The 13,817-nt window shown below is 41.7% G+C and overlaps 1 protein-coding gene across 2 annotated transcripts in view; it reads right to left on the bottom strand.

Moving 5' to 3' along the window:
• The window catches only part of KAT2B (lysine acetyltransferase 2B), a 104,115-nt gene that overhangs the window by 42,081 nt on the left and 48,217 nt on the right, over window positions 1-13,817 (bottom strand). For both annotated transcript variants that reach the window (XM_059064113.2, XM_059064114.2), the window contains exons 3-5: window positions 11,265-11,410; window positions 6,647-6,739; window positions 5,195-5,376 (exon numbers count right to left, since the gene is read on the bottom strand). In XM_059064113.2, the coding sequence (XP_058920096.1) occupies window positions 5,195-5,376; window positions 6,647-6,739; window positions 11,265-11,410 (421 nt within the window). The remainder of the gene's footprint in view (window positions 1-5,194; window positions 5,377-6,646; window positions 6,740-11,264; window positions 11,411-13,817) is intronic.

Below are 13,817 nucleotides of genomic sequence, written 5' to 3'. Positions count from 1 at the left end.
TACATTTATTTATTTATTTAATTTTTTGGTTGTGTTGGGTCTTCCGTTGCTGTGTGTGGGCTTTCTCTAGTTGCAGTGAGAGGGGGCTACTCTTCGTTGTGGTGCACGGGCTTCTCATTGCAGTGGCTTCTCTTGATGCAGAGCACGGGCTCTAGGCACGCAGGCTTCAGTAGTCACTGCACACAGGCTCAGTAGTTGTGGCTCGCAGGCTCTAGAGAGCAGGCTCAGGAGTTGTGGCGCAGGGGCTTAGTTACTCCACGGCATGTGGGGTCTTCCCAGACCAGGGCTCAAACCCTGTGTCCCCTGCATTGGCAGGCGTATTATTAACCACTGCACCACCAGGGAAGTCCCGAAGAGCTTAATTTTTAATGTTACTTAATTTTAATCAATTTAACATTTACTTTCAACCAACAAGGGCCTACGGTAGAGCACAGGGAACTAGCCTATGATAAACCATAATGGAAAAGAATCTGAAAAAGAATAGATTTATATATATATCAATGTATCTGAATCACTCTGCTGTACACCTGAAACTAACACACCATTGTAAATCAACTATACTGAAATTTTAAAATACATAAAGGAAAAAATAAAAATAAAATAAATAAAATTTACTTTCAAATGGAACTGTGAAATATTTTTCCATTAAACAAAACTTTACTGTTTTGGTAGAACCCCATTTATCTTTAACCACTTAAAATTTAGTGAATGAATTAAAATGTGCTGTAAGTATAAAACACACACTGGATTTGGAAGACTTAGTACCAAAAATACAAAAGTAAAATACATCATTAATAATTGTTCATACTGATTCCATGGTGAAGTGATAATATTTTTATATATTGAGTGAATAAAACATTATTAAAATTAATGTCCTATGTTTATTTTTTTAAATGTAGCGACGAGGAAATGTTAAATCACATATGCGGCTCACTTTTGTGGATCATATTGTATTCTATTTGGCAGCGCTGATTTTGTGTCTAAAAGAGCATTTCCATCTATAGTTGTCACAGATTTCGGAGACCTTACTTAAAGACAGATGCTCTTTCTGCTATGGCAATGATACGTTATAAATACTATCATAAAATCATAAAATGTTGTCCCAAAGTGCTTAATAGGTAATTCACTCTCCCCAGAGTAGAGGAAGGCAGCATAGATTATTATCTACTAAAAATTTTCAAATAATAGGTTGCCATTCATTTCCTCTGAGAATCATTTTTATAGACCTCAGTTTACACTTTGTAGTTTACTTTTGTTTTTATTTACAAGACTAATCTTCTTTTATAAATCTGTAAGGGCACAGTATGAAAAGACAGGAGATGAGTCAGCGTGTGGTGTTTCGGGGACTGCTCTGGTAACTGACACAGTCCAGGCGTGTGGTGAGACAGAAAGAAGGAAACGGGAATGAATGTGTGCCTTGTCACTGCTCACACGCTCCCCCAAAGACTAACCTGGAGGAAAAGATTATACCTAAACGACTGGTTTCAGGTCTTCTCCAAAGAAGTGAAAGGACAGCTCAGGGGATCTTTGTATGCCTAACGGTGACGGCGTGGGCGTGCAATTGACTGATGGTTCAAACAACCGTCTCTGACTTCTTAACCGCATCGTGGTGATTTGCAACCACCTTGCTTCCTTTAACACGTGAACAGAATTGGAGAACTTGACTGCAGAAGACCATGTCATCCTACTTACTCGCTGGACTGAAAATCCTAAGGTTTTCAGGAATTAAGTGACCTCTCCCAGTTCTCCCAAACTAAAGGCTAGTTACTTTTAGAGACCAGACTAGAAGCTAGGTCTCCCGGCCGCCAATCCACTGTTCTTTCCACGCTCTGTGATAAATACTGCCCTAGGTTTACACACCTAATTATGAATACCCAGGAAGCATGGTGACGAGCTATACCTCATACAGCAGTAGTTAATACAACTGTTTCACCAAAATCCATTTAGTTATATCTAACTTGCTCAGTATTCTTGCAATACATCTCCCCAGTACAGGCATGACCTCTAATTTTGAGAAGGTCTGCACAACTGAGAATCTAAGGCTAATTATTTGCCACTATCCTTTAGCATATTCTGTTGGTCAGATGTATTGTAAGAAGTCGTATTCCTTTGACACTTTATTTTCCGGTTATTTCCTCGTGAAATTATATTAGCACACCATCATGGAATTCAGGGAATTTCAAAATATTTGTCCAGATTTTTTTCCAACACCACAGTGATTTCTGGGGGACATATAAAGGTATATTTAATATATACTTATATAAATTGTTACGGTTAAGTATATTAACTTTAATATACCAGATATTTTTAACATATAAAATATTTACGTTTTTCCTTAAGTCAGAACAGAGAGGATAAGTAATTTAAGCAGTTCTACTGTTCAGTCTGCATTTAATTTTTTATTGGCTAGATCCTCACAGGTTAGCTTTGTGAGGAACATAATCGTTTTCTGAGTCTCTTCTCTTCCACGGAGAATCCTGTTTCTCCCCATCTTCATGGTGACGTGCACTCCATGAGTTTTCCGCCCCTCGGTCCTAACGGCTACAACTGCTGTAAATTACATGCTGAACCAACAGTCCAGCTCCTGAGGTTCACTGACACGTCACGTGGTGCCTGCAGCTGTAACAGGACCTATTTTGAAGAAGATGGTATCAGTGAGACACCATGCCGCGGCGGCGTGTGGTTTTTTAAATTCCCACGTGGTCGAAACAAGTCTCGCTTCTGATAATGTTCACAGGTTGTTCCCCTCTGCTTCCCTTTCTTCCTCAACACGGCGGTGGTGGGGAAGCCCAGGGGAGGTGCGGGGGGGTGGGGGCGGGAGGCACATCTACCTTCATTCCCTTATTTATTATTTACAGAGGCTCCTGATCTCCGTCCCGCCTAGAAATCGGCAGGTTTTAGGACAGGCTCACTCCAGCCCCTCGCAGCTTCCCTTCCCCACATCGGACTCCACCCTTCCGCCCTCGGCTGGGGCGAGGAGGCGGGGCCAGCCAGGACCCTGCTGCTGTCTCTCAGCGCCCTTTCTGAAGTGACTCTCAAATCACTACCCTCTCATCCCACTGCACACACTCCAGCTGAAGAGTCGCGTGCTGGCAGTGACTGAGTTTTGGAGGGTGTGTGTTGGGGGGAAAGTATGACTAGCATCTTCCCAGCGCCTGTGCTGTGCGCCAGACGCCATGCACGGGCCTCCTCAGGGGACACACAACAGCCATGGGACAGGGCAGAGGAAGAAACAGAAGGTCCAGGAGGCGAGGTGAGAGCTCTAACACACACACAGAACTGGGGAGGGATGGAGCCATGGTTCAAACCCGTCGCTCATTCCAGAACTCGACTTCTATTTTTTACGACTCCTTGAGTATTCATTCATAAATGCCGCCCATTTCTTGGTAATTCCCAAGTGCTACATAGTATTTTTATTCTGTTTTCTAAAATACAGCATTAACTCCCGTGCTGCTTCACAATTAATTCTCCTTCTTGATGAAACAATTTTTCCTCTCTTACAGGCGGCAAATATTGGTAATTCCCTGGCAGTCCAGTGGTTAGGACTCGGTGCTGCCACTGCAGGGGTCACGGGTTCAATCCCTGTTCAGGGAACTAAGATCCCACAAGCTGGCACGACCAAAGGAAAAAAAAAAAAGCAGACAAAAAAACGAGAAAAACAAACAAAAAGAGAGGCAAATATTTTCAGGGGTTTGGCTTTGACAAATATTCAGCTTTGTCAATCGTTCACAGATGGAGTTAAAAGACACATATTTTTGAGAGTTCTATTATCTCAACTCATTATAAACAAGAGTAACAATACTGTAGGAACTATTGTTAATATAAAACTCTGAAATGAAGGTGTGAAAATGCAGACATAATTTTAAAAGTTGATTTTGAAGAAATCTGTAAATCTTTACAATTATTAAGATAAAATACTTTATAACTCAAATTGTATATATTGTAAAAGGGGAGAAAAGAGGGAAAGGGGGTTTTACTCATGAAATCAGGTCAGTGATCAGAGAGAAAAGCTTATCTTCAACTACACCCATTCCTCTTTGTCATCCGCTGTTACAGAAAATAACCTGGGTACAAGTGGTCTTTACAAGCTGTCGAAAAACACTGCCTATTTTAAATCGGGGTGGGGGGGGTAACCCTGAAGCAAGCTGGATGTGCCTATAAAATGTAAATGGAAAAATTTATTAAAAAGGTGAACAGAATGGATAATACAAGTCACTGTCTTACTTAACTAAAAATAAATGTAAGTCATTCTATTTTGTAGGGCCCATGTTTATGACTCTTAAGTCAATTCTATTATTCTGCAAGTCATAATAAAAATAAATTCCCACTTTAGAAAAATGTGTAATTCTTGGATGTGTAATCCAAGAATATGTTTGATGTCCACCAATAGGGACATGATTAGGTAAATTACAGTACATCAGTTCAACAGACTATAATACAACCAGTAAAACGTCTGAATGGGGGACAAAAATGATGCAAGTTTTGTATTTTCTTTCATTCTAACAAATGTAAAATATCTATTTAAAGAGACAATGACTGTAAGACAATATGTATAATGATACTATTTATACCATGCTGCTGGGACTATGGTGATCTTTCCTTCTTTAAAAAAAAATTTTAACACTATTATATTCATGGTCATTGCTTTTTTTTTTAATGATGTCTCTATATAATAATTACAGAGTCATAGTATAATTATCTAGATCAGCAGTGCTCGATAGAAATACCACGCAAGCCACACTTGTAAATGTAAGCCACACGTTTAAATTTCCCAGTAAGTCACATTTAAAAAGTAAAAAGAAACAGGTGAAATTAACTTTAATATATTTTATTTAATTCAATATTTCCAAAATATTACCATTTCAACACGTAATCTTGACATTCTTTTTTTTTTGTGTGTGTACAATCTTAGAAATCTCCATTCACGCCAGCCACACTTCAAGGGCTCAGTGACCACATGTGGCTGGCAACTATCATATTAAATAGTTCAGGTCTAGATGATTTGGATCCCTCACCCTCCAAAACATCATGCTGTTAATGAAGAGTAGGAGTCTGGGGAGTTAAATTAGACGTTCTCTCTAACTGATGGAGTCCCGTGATAACTGGGCAACCCTCTGCTTGCAGAGGCAAGTAGCAATGTTATGTCTGCAATGTACTTTATGGGCCAAAGAAGAAGAACCGGCCATCTGCTTACCTTGTATAGTTCTCCTTGTATCCAGAAATATCATCGTTGGGAGATCGCAGTCTTCGTTGAGATGGAGCCTCCAGATGCCAATAGTTGATGCGGTTCAGGAACATTTTTGCCAATTCAACTATTGTTTGCCTTTCTTTGGATGGCAGGTGACTAAATTTGTACTGTACAAAGTTATTCACACCCTTAAAAGGAGGAAAGGCAATTTATTCATGCAGCTGTGCAATCCCGAACACTCACATAGTCAGCCCCGTTGGTGGTCATTAGCAAAAGAAAAGACATTTCTCTATTCACAAAAACCTCTTCCTTTTCCCTGTTAGAAAACAGGAATGCCCAGAAGGAATCATGCCTCAGATCACAGTCTATGAAAAGTGACAAGACACAGAGGCTGTGAGTTGCAATTCTATGCCTGCTGCAATCGTGACGTGCTAAAGAAAAATTCAAAATCACGGACTGAAAAAGTCAAAACCCATAAACAATAAAATATGGCTATTTTGGAGCATAACTCTTGCTGTACTGTCAACACAGTAGCTCACATATAATGAGATTCTTGTATAAAAATAATGTTTTTACATTCATAAAATTTTAGTTTTTGAACTAAACCACTAGAATTTGAACTTTTACTACCACTCTTTTGGTTTTAGTAAACCTACCAAAAGAAAATTCTTATTCAAAATTATGGCCTTTTAAAATAATCTGTGGATTTGTGGATTAATTTAATCTTTCTTCAGAACACTCCCATCTAATTTAATTTCAAATAAAGGAACAATGAATTATTATTTCATAGGGATTGAAGACAACATTTTTTCTATGAAAAACTGACTGATAAAATACATTTATTTGTTTCTGATATAATGTCTTCTGTAATTATTCTCATCAAGAAATTCAGTCCAGAGTATCTGAGATTTACTTAGGCAAACGATGGGCCAAAAAATTGATACTGATGAGAGATCCTGACAACACCTAATAGAAAAGGTCTATACATATCAACAGATTCCCCAAGTAAATCTCGGCTTCTTTGCAGGAATCATAATGTACCAGGAAGCCAATTTCTGGAAACAAAATCTCATATCTTTTCTGTGCTTTTTACTTGACTTACAATGTTTTTCACATTGCTCCTGAATTCCCTCGCCTCAATAGACTTTTCAACAGTGCAAACAGAGGGACAGAGACTTAATTTTAAAACATCAACACCAAGAAAAAGCCCATTTCATGTGTTGACGAACTACATGCTCTACTTAATTTTTTCTTTCCCAAACACACAGTGAATTCTACGTTCAGCAACCCTAAGAGACACAAGCTAGATCATTTATTACATTAAGTATTTTCTTATCCAAAGGGCCCAAGACAATTCCTACAGACTTGAACATCTCTAAGCCAACAATGAGGATGAAAATGAGAACGTTTGTTCAGCCTTAAAGCACTAAAAAAGGGGCTTCTCTTGTATCTCTTTACCTGTTCAATGCTAGGTTTCTCAAATGGGGGTTTCTTCTCCAAAGAGCCTTCAACCACAGGTTTTCCTCTTTGTAAAATAGACTTTCTCAAGAGCTGTAAGGAAATCATTAAAAAAAAAAAAAAAAAAAATCAGTCAGTGTCACACACACACACACACACACACACACTATGGAGTCTCCAAGCTTACAATCTTGCTGGGAAAAAAAAGCCATATTAATCTAGAAAATTGGTACAGATGAACTGGTTTGCAAGGCAGAAATAGAGACACAGATGTAGAGAACAAACTTATGGACACCAAGGGGGGAAAAGGGGGATGGAATGAATTGGGAGATTGGGATTAACATATATACACTAATATGTATAAAACAGATTACTAATGAGAACTTGCTATATAGCCCAGGGAACTCTATTTCACTTCGCTGTACAGTGGAAATTAACACAACATTGTAAAACAACTATACCCCAATTGAAAAAGAAAAAAGATTACAAATATTTTCTCCCATTCTGTTGTTTGCCTTTTAGCTTTATTTATGGTCTTTATAACTTCTTTTTTTAATTTACTTAATGTGTCAACTCTTCCTCTTTTTGTTTATCAGAATTTAGGTCTTAACGATATTTCTAAATAATATTAATAATGTTGTCTTGCGTAATACTAATAATATCATAAAAGTATTACAAAACTTTAAAAAAAAAGAGGCCACATAATGGAGCTGGGCCAGGCCATACCATGCTGTCTTCCCACATATAAAAGGAAAAAAAGAAAAAAAAAAAAAAAAAAAAAGGGTGGCAGAAGAGAAATTCCAAATAAGTTGCAAAGGCAGTAAGTGCAGTATAAGCCCAGAGGATGAGAGCTCAGAAGTCTGCCTTACCGGGGGAAGATGTCACAGAAGAGGAAGGGTATAAACTGAGTCTGGAAGGGAGGACAAACATGAAACACCAACAAGAGGACGGAAGAGCATTTGCAGGAAGGTGAGGTAGGAGGTCAGCCTTGGAGGGAGGTTAAGGGCTCAGTACAGTTGAGGCTACATCAGTTGGAGGTTAGAAGCCCCGTTTAAACTTTGATGTTATTTTTTCCCTAAGATATTTAATCAACCAAGATGTGGATTAAAGGTAATATATAAGAGTAACAAGTTTAGTATTCATTTTTGTTTGTTTGTTTTTGTGTTTTTGTTTTTGGCGGTGCCTGCGGCATGCACGCTGCAATTGTGATGTGCTAAAGAAAAATCTTAGTTCCCTGACCTGGGATTAAATCCGTGCCCCCTGCAGTGGAATGAATTCCACTGGACCACCAGGGAATTCATTTTAACATCTTATTTTGAGACATTTTAAGCTTAGGCTTTTCTCTAAAATACACAGTGTATTCTGTAGGGCTCTCAATTGGCAGCTTTCACTGTTGAGGTCTTTTTTCATTTCCTCTCCATCCACAGAATGCTGGCCAAGTGTTCTGGCATCTCAACGCCCATAAAACAAAAATGTTACTCTTAATCCCTGCCATTGGAATTCAAAGCCCTCAAAGAGCAAATATCAGAGAGAAAAAAGAACGAGGAACCACTCATTAAGACCTAGTTTGAAAATAAATTTGATCTTGAAATTCTTTACCTTCAACCTTTGCTTGAACCTTCAGTAACCTTTACACATGGGCCAGTTACGATATATGACCATGCATTCATTCATTCATTCACTCACTCATTTATTCATTTATTTATTACATATTTATTTATTACACATTTATTTACATCTTTCTCTCCTTTCTCCACTGATTGCCTTTTCAATAGAAACAAAACATGGCAAACTTTCTCCCAGGAGTTAGTGGAAATAGACGAACCCCCAAGGTTGAAGAACACCCTGTGTGCCCCACAAGCCAGGTCTTATAAGGGCCTCATTTCCTTCTGGAGGTGCCATATAAATTACTCACATGTAGTATTTGCTGATCTTATCAATGTATCATGCCCATCTTTACAAAATAAAGATGCCATAATGATAAGTTGTTGTATGTGTTTCTAAGGATATAAAAAGACTGATTATCAAATTTAGATACAAATAATTCTGGCTGCCTACTTTTTTGTCCAGTTAAACTATTTGGCATTGTAAAGCAATTATACTCCAATTAAGATGTTTTAAAAAAAAAAAAAAAAAAAGTAAGACCATTTGGGAACTTGACCCACTGAGGGTTTCAATTTGGAGGTAGACGGATGAACTGGGGAGATGTGGAATCTCCGCTTCTTCATCTACAAAAGGATGAAGCTCGGATAAATAGGCATACACGAAGACCTTAATAATAGCAGCAAGCATTTGCTTCCTGACTTTTTCCAGTCACTCTCTGTAGTTCTTTATCTGTATTACCTCATTAATCCTCCTAACAACCTCTTGAAGTAGGTGCTATCATTGTCTATAGATAAGGAAACGTGACTTGCCTGAGGTCACATTCACTAAGTGATGAAGCCTGAATTGGAACCCAGCTAGCTGAGCTCCAGAACCACACTGACAAGCACTAGGGATAAAATGAGCTTCAGGAAGCAGCTTTTCACCGAGTTCATTTTCAACCTCTAAGGCAGAAGCTTCCAAAATGCTACTAAAATGCACAATAACATTTTAATTTAATTTAATTATGGAGACATAAGAGACACAGGAACTGCTTTTCCAAAACTAAGAAACGGATGATGTATAACTTATTTGCCCGAAGAATGACTTTGGGGGAGGAGAGGGGAGAATGCTGAACATTTTAGATTTTGTTCTCAAGAGCAAATATATTTGCATGGCTAAAGATGAGAGAGGTAAGAAAGGGAGAAAGAAAACATACTTCAAAGCGGAGCAGTGTTTTCTGGCCTGTTGGTTGGTGATTAAACAGAACCTAGAGGAGGCCGACAGGATGGAAACCTTCCCTTCCAGCAGGGCGGTGAGGAACCGCCCGCCAGGGAGCTGAGTTCCAAGACAAATAATAGCTGCAGTCATGCAGACGTTGTTTTCCTTCAACTAAGGCCTTTTTCCAAAGAAGCTCTAAACAGTATGAACCTGCCAGGGTTCAGTCCCGATGACTCAGGCCTCACGGTCATGTCAACAAGTTGTCACCTGGAGCAGCCTGGCGCCTGCTAATGGCTGTGGTCTCTCTCCCTTGCCTTTTCCTCCCTCCCCCTACAGCCCTCCCCAACATTTACCATTTTAGTGTTAATAGCCCCGCGTGACTCCAAAAGTTGATAATATAATTTCCCTCTCCCACTCCCGTCCCCCATTGACCCCCAAAACCCCAGTAGTACAATTTTTAAAAAGTTAATAAAAGGGGAAAAGGGAAAATTACATATCTCAAGTAAATTCAGACCCCTCTGCCCTCACCAAAGTTCTAAGAATTGGGTATAAAATTTGCCCTGAGATTCCTAGCAGCCAAAGCAAAAGAGGAAACTCATAGGAAAATGGATCTTTCCTTGTCATATAAAATGAGCCCAGCCCTCATTAGGAGAGGCAAACTTTTCCTGGCTGTAAGCCCCAAGGGGAAGGGGAGTGTTTTGGGTTTTGTTTTTGTTTTTAGAGATCCTTATAAGGGTTACACAATACAACATAATCAACAGTGCCATCAGTAGCAGGTTCTGGGGCTTTTAAAATTATTCCTTCTGTGGGCCTCCTTTGTGAATCTATTTTTGGCAACCTGAATTTCCTCTCTCCATTTTCCCACCCCCGGTTTCCCTCCCCCATCTGTCAGTCCTGATCACCATCACCAGCGTGGGGAGACCTGTATCAGTGGGAAAGGAGGGACCTGGGACCCAATGGAGCTGAGGCAGAGCCATGAAGAGGCAGAGGCGGGGAGTGGCAGCAGTGCTAGGTGACTGGTGTCAACAGGCACAGAGAACAGTGGTAAGATACCAAAACAAATCTGGAAATTCTTGACTCCTCCCCTTGAAGAGTCGAGGTCTTAGCAGCATCCCTCCAGCCACTTCCCCTGCCTCCCCCTGCCGCCTGGGCCCCACCATGCTGGGCGTCACATCCAGCTCACTCGGAACACGGTCTACACGCCCCTGCCTGGAAGGCGCTTCCCCGGCCCTTTTCAGGGGTGGCTTTCATGCCCCCGCTGTGGTTTCTGCTCAACTGTCATTGCAGACAGGCCTTTCCTAACTGCTCTTCCTTAGTACCACGTCGCTGCAGCCCCTAGCACCCCCGACATTCTGATGCCACTTACCCTGCTTTATCTCTCTTCACAGCACTTATCACCACCTGCAAACATACTGTTGACTTGTTGATTGTCTGCCTCTCTTACTGAAGTGTAAACTCCATGAGGGCAAGGACTTTGTTTTGCCCACTGATCTATCCCTCATGCCTACACGAGTGCCATGCATAGAGCAGGTATGTGGTAAGTCCTTGTTGGATGGATGGATAGGCAATGGAAGGAAATCTATAAGCACATAAAGATATTCAACTCTGTGTACAAGTAGGAAGGCTCTCGAGGAGAGTGATGTGCTCAAAGTACAGTGGGTCATCTTAGAGAGTCCCTCACGGAGAAACACATGCTTCTGCAAACCCGAGGGCCACAAGTATCTAAGCTGAGAGCCTTCCCTTGTGACCTGGCCCGTGGATAACATTTGAACAGTGAGAGAAAGAAGAAAAGCCCTTCAAAATGTGGAAGTCTCACCTTGAATAGGTAGAAATAAACTTGTTTGGTATCTGCATCTTCTTCCTTGTGGACACAGGTAAAGAGATATTCCACATCCAACACGATTCCCAGGAGTCTGTTCATTTCTTCCTCTGACACATTCTCCAGGTGGGAAACGTGAGCGGCTTAAGATAAAGATCAAAGGAACACAGGTGAGATGTAGATGGAAACCACGAACAGTCTCCATTTTAAAATGGAACATTCGGGAATTCTCTGGCGGTCCAGTGGTTAGGACTCTGTGCTTTCATTGCAGAGGGCCCGAGTCTGATCCCTGGCTGGGGAACTAATATCCCACAAGCCGAGTGGCACAGCCAAAAAATAAAAATAAAATAAAAAATAAAATAAAAATGGAACTTCCCTGGTGGCAAAGTGGTTAAGAATCTGCCTGCCAATGCAGGGGACATGGGTTCGAGCAGTGGTCCAAGAAGATCCCACATGCCGTGGAGCAACTAAGCCCGTGCGCCACAACTACTAAGCCTGCACTCTAGAGCCTGCGTGCCACAACTACTGAAGCCTGTGCGCCTAGAGCCCGTGCTCCACAACAAGAGAAGCCACCACAATGAGAAGCCCGTGCACCGCAACAAAGAGTAGCCGCTGCTGGCCGCAACTACAGAGAAAGCCCGCGTGCAGCAACGAAGAGCCAATGCAGCCAAAACTAAATAAATTTTTAAAATAATAAGAAAATAAAATAGAACATCCTTTCACAGGAACCTTCTGGAATGTCAACCCATCAGACTGCACTGTCAATAGAGTAACTTTCTGAACCCCTATAAGACTGATATCTTCACACAAAATCGACTTATAATTGTAAGAGACCACCACCTTGTTAAGCACGAACCTCCCCCTCCAACACTGAAAATGACCAGCGGCTAATGTACGGTTTTAAGATCTGGAAATTGTTGGCACCAAGTCTGGATACGACGGTGTTAAATTCTTATATGTTTCCATATAAGCCGATTTTCATCGTGCCAAGAGGGTCCTGTGGTCCTACAGGCTGGATCCAGGATTTGAGGAGTGCAGTTCAGAAGGACCCCAACACCACGCTCCCTAAAGGTTTAGCTCTAAGTCCTGTGAACAGTTCTGGTGGAAAGACCAAAAAAGAGTATCAGTAAAAACTGAATGAAGGCCCTTTCCTCAGCCCTCCTGAGATGCAGTGAAACCGCACTGTCTCTGCAGCAAAGCCCCAAGGCCTGTCTGAGTTTAAGACTCAACGTCCTGCACGGTCATGCTCCAAACCCACCTTTCCTACCTTTATTCTGTTGTCTCACTATCATTAAGTGGCATATCCATCACCCTCCTCCCCTCCCACACCCCTGTCCTCTCTTCTTCCCAAATCCAGCCCATTTTTCAAGATGAACATGTTTTACCCTCAAAATAATCCTATGAAGTAGGGATGAGTAGCCCCATTTTATGGTTGAGGAAACTGGGGCTCACAGAGACTGAATGCTGTTTCCTCCAATGTCAATTGGCCAACAAGGCAGAGCTGGGGTCTGAAAGCAAAGGGTGTTTGACCCAAATTCTGAAGTACCCACACACATATTTTTTGGATGATTAGGTGATTCACTTCAAGCCCCTTTCACTTGAAAGGGGATCTCTCTAGGTAAGCCATCCAATACCCAACCAGGAGCCCAGGAGCACCTCTGGGCAGGTCCGTGGCTCTCAGGTCTGTGTCCCCAGAACTAATCACTGTACTCACTGTGCTAACAGGCGCTGCCCTTCAAGAGCGATCCTTTCAGGTATGTTGACTGAAAATGCTTGGACCTAGATGTGCTTGAGATGACTTCTAAAGAAAGATTAAACTATGGAGAAGGGTAGGCTTTTCCTTGCCTTTTTTTTTTTTTTTTTTAATACATTTATTTATTTTTGGCTGCATTGGGTCTTCATTGCTGCACATGGGCTTTCTCTAGTTAGAGCGAGTGGGGGCTACTGTTCCTTGTGGTGAGCAGGCTTCGCACTGCAGTGGCTTCTCTTGTTGCGGAGCACGGGCTTTAGGCACGCGGGCTTCAGTAGTTGTGGCACACAGGCTCAGTAGTTGTGGCACGCGGGCTCTAGAGCGCAGGCTCAGTAGTTTTGGCACCTGGGCTTAGTTGCTCCGTGGCATGTGGGATCTTCCCAGACCAGGGCTCGAACCCGTATCCCCTGCACTGGCAGGCGGATTCTTAACCACTTCACCACTAGGGAAGCCCTCCTTGCCTTTTTAAAGGGAGATGGAACTAAAGATTCTCGAGGAACAATCCAGGTGTCAAGCATGGGTCAGGCTACTCCAGAGACCAAACCATGAAGCCCAGTCCAAAGTCTGGGATAGAGAACGCAGCTGGTACCCCACCCAGATCCCCTTCCCTTACCCCCTCAGAGCACATCTCCTGGCCTCCAACTGCCAGCAGCTCTGTTCCCTCCTGTCACCATAATCTGCTCTGCCACCTACACGCCCCTCAAGAGCAGCCTTCAAATTAGCGTATACAGACCCCAGTCGCCTCGCCCCTCGGGGGGAATAACTCTGAGCTAAGTGCTCCAGACCAGCTCTCACATCTT

The sequence above is a fragment of the Kogia breviceps genome, chromosome 5 (genome assembly GCF_026419965.1).
Source record: "Kogia breviceps isolate mKogBre1 chromosome 5, mKogBre1 haplotype 1, whole genome shotgun sequence".
In the NCBI taxonomy this organism is placed as follows: domain Eukaryota; kingdom Metazoa; phylum Chordata; class Mammalia; order Artiodactyla; family Physeteridae; genus Kogia; species Kogia breviceps.
The sequence above is the reverse complement of the archived record's forward strand: the minus strand, read 5'-3'. Positions and strand labels throughout refer to the sequence as shown.